This window comes from Oryzias melastigma, linkage group LG7, assembly GCF_002922805.2.
Source record: "Oryzias melastigma strain HK-1 linkage group LG7, ASM292280v2, whole genome shotgun sequence".
NCBI classification, from domain to species: Eukaryota; Metazoa; Chordata; class Actinopteri; order Beloniformes; family Adrianichthyidae; genus Oryzias; species Oryzias melastigma.
The window spans coordinates 25478098-25481222 of record NC_050518.1 but is presented as its reverse complement, the minus strand read 5'-3'; the positions used below and the strand labels follow the sequence as shown (position 1 = coordinate 25481222).

Sequence of the window (3125 nt, the reverse complement as noted above, 5' to 3'; positions counted from 1 at the left end):
ATTCATTGAGAAATATATTCTTGTTTCGTAAGGTGACTACTTTTTGACAACTACTTGCTTCAACATGAGTATTTAAAGTAATCTGAGTAAATCTTTGTGTTTTTTTTCTCCCACACCAGTCCAAATAAATGAAAAAGTGTATTTAGTTCCCAATTACAGAAAAAAAAAAAAAAAAAAACAATTGCATACATGGGTTTTTGTTGCTTATGGATACTGGTTGTGTTGTTGGTTTCAGGCCTAAGATGCAAGGCGTGGCCTGCGCGTGACGTCACCCGTCACGAACAGAACTTGTTTTGGAGGAAGTGAAGAGCCTCGACTACCTGCTAGCGGCTAGCTTTACGGGGAGAGAAGCGAAGAGCGTCAGCGGGAGTTGATCCAAAGTGAGCCGTAACCCGACATCCGCACGGTCCGGCACGGACGGGGCTGCTTTTCGAGTCGAGGGGTCGGTAGAGAAGTTAAACGTTGAAAAGGTATTCGGCTGTTGCTGCTGCTGTTTTGTCACGGCAAACATTTGCGAGGCTGCTAGCCTGTCGGCTAACGTTTCCATCTGAGCGACAGAAGATTTCTTCTTTTTTATTTTTAGTTACTGTCATTTCTCCAAACTTCACCGCTCAGGCTGATTTGTGTGAATAAAGCTTCCACTCTCAGTCATATTATTTATTTAAACACAATAGCTGTTTTTAACTGGATGTCACGTCATCTAAACCTTGATTTAGCTAACACGGTGTTAGCTAAACCGAGAATTTCAGATAAAATCGAGATGAGTTCAGTATTATTAAATACTTTATAAGCAAAACGTCGATAGTGAGTTTGTTTCAAACTGATTTTGCGATAAATATTGTTATTGGGATGCTAGGTTCCTCCATTCCCCCCCATTTGTTAGTCAGTTTTGTGGTCATTGCTAATGTATGTAGCCGAGGTTAAAGTCTCAATTTTTGAGTTTCACTGTATTTTTTTCGTCATATTTTTGAGGCTATTTTTTGTGACCAGCAGTTGTCTTGTGCTGTTGCCACACTCTGCGTGTGCTAATCACGCTTGCCTAGTCATGGTTCCGTTAGTCGTGTGTTTAAAGCCATGTGATCAGTCCCTGACACAGTGTCATGGGTTACAGATTATGTGAGCCACTAAAGACTCCTCAGGCTGTGGCATGTTCATACAGCAGACAGTCTCAGCTGAAGTGCTTTAAATGTGTTACTGCTCTCAGCTTGTTTGTTTGTTATTTACCTGATTTGAGTTGTAAATGTGAAGTTCTTGTGTGAACTTTGTCCACTGCAGCTGGATGAGGATTATTACTGTGTTGCACTTTCGGCTTGCGTTTGGGTAGTGTGTCTTCCTGAGTTTGCACAACTGCAGGGATTTTCTACGGCCTCTACACTAAAATTTATGATGTTTTAGATGTAATTAAAGGTCATAATAAAGGTTTATGTCTAGAAGGTTCTCATTTATCCATATTATGACATCTTGAACTTCAAAGAAGACTTTTAAATCCAGAAACTATGACTCAACTTCAAGATAAATAAAGGTTTATTTCAAAAATAACTGGAATTGTTTCAGCAGCACTATTGTACGTTTAAAGAGAAATCCATTTCCTTGTAGTTTCAGTGCTATGATATTGTGCTGTATGATAAAATGTGCGGATGTTTAACTGTCAGACTGAGATTATCACACAAATCATCTTCCTGTTTATTTGGTGTGTGGTCCATTCATCTTTTTAGTTCCAGCTTTGTTAGTTAAAAAAAAAGATTCTGTTCAGTGATTTGTTTGTAATATAAACTAAATCTGTAGTTCCCAGTGAAACAAATACAGAGACAAGAATAGCTCTGATTTCTATATGACATTGTTGTGTTTGAGGCGTGGTTTTTATTGTACTTTATCTTAAATATGTTTTTGTGTGAAAAGGTTAAGAACCTAAAAGCAAACTTGGTTCTGAGTTCTTGCTCATTTATGAAATAAAGACACATTTTCAGTGAAACCAGTCCAAAAATGATTTCACAGCAAAAGAACCCAGAAAACCACTTTTTTCCTAAAAAATAAAAATGATGTGGGACATACCACAGAACATGGACTTTTACTGATTACTTGTGCTGGCACAAGTAATTACTTTATTAACCGACAAATTGCTGATTATTTTTTTCCGATTAGTCGACTAATCAGGTCATGTGTAAAGTGGATGTAAAGAACTCATCTTAACCATCATTAGCTTTAAACTAACTAAAAATAAAGATGGTGAAGATGGTAGTTTTTTTTAACTTTTAATGAATTTGCAGCTTCTTTCCTTCATTTGTTTCTGGTATTAAAACAAGAGTAAATCAAATGAGATTCGGCGTCTGAAACAACTATTTTTCACCAAAGATAAAGTTTTGGACTCACTGACTCAAATATAAAGACAAGTGCTTTTTGGTGCTGAACACTCACAACTTTGTTCAACTTTACTACACTCTGACTCCATATAATATAAGGTAATGACTAATCGACTTTTTTAAGTGGTTGTCGACTATTTTAATCGTTGATTAGTCGTGACAGCCCTACTGATAACACACACACACACACACGTTCTTTTGTTACACTGATGTCACTGTGGGTTCTTATGGGTTAAAAAAAGTAAAAAGCACATATTTGTTGTGTAATTTTGGTGACTGGTGTATTTAGCCATACATTCTCCTCTTTCTTCTCATCTGAAGCACAATGACATCAAGGAAGAAAGTGCTGCTTAAAGTCATCATCCTCGGAGATTCTGGGTGAGTTTTATTCAGCAGTTCATTTAGAAATTGAATTATGAATTTAAAAAGCAATGAAATCCTAACTTTGGCTTGTTTTAATGTGGTTTGTGTTTTTAAGAGTTGGGAAGACCTCGTTAATGAATCAGTATGTGAACAAGAAGTTCAGCAACCAGTACAAAGCCACAATAGGTGCAGATTTCCTGACAAAAGAAGTCATGGTGGACGACAGACTGGTCACAATGCAGGTAGGAAAATAAAAAACGATTTTAGTTTCTGAAGATCTACAATTTTTAATTCATAATAAAATGAAGGAATGACTCAGCGTTACATTTGTTTGTGGTGAGAAGACCCATTTCTGTTAGGCCTGGGTATCGATTCGATTCCGTTTTTTTTTTTTTTTTTTTT

At 36.7% G+C, this 3125-nt stretch overlaps 1 protein-coding gene across 2 annotated transcripts in view; it reads left to right on the top strand.

Moving 5' to 3' along the window:
- Positions 1–231: 231 nt before the first annotated feature.
- Positions 232–3125, top strand: part of rab7a (RAB7a, member RAS oncogene family) — a 5341-nt gene continuing 2447 nt past the window's right edge. The window contains exons 1-3 of one of the 2 annotated variants that reach the window (XM_024292512.2): positions 232–380; positions 2682–2738; positions 2839–2965. In XM_024292512.2, the coding sequence (XP_024148280.1) occupies positions 2686–2738; positions 2839–2965 (180 nt within the window). In that variant the 5' untranslated portion in view covers positions 232–380; positions 2682–2685. Of the gene's footprint in view, positions 471–2681; positions 2739–2838; positions 2966–3125 lie in introns of both variants that reach the window. The other variant, XM_024292511.2, reaches the window with a different exon arrangement.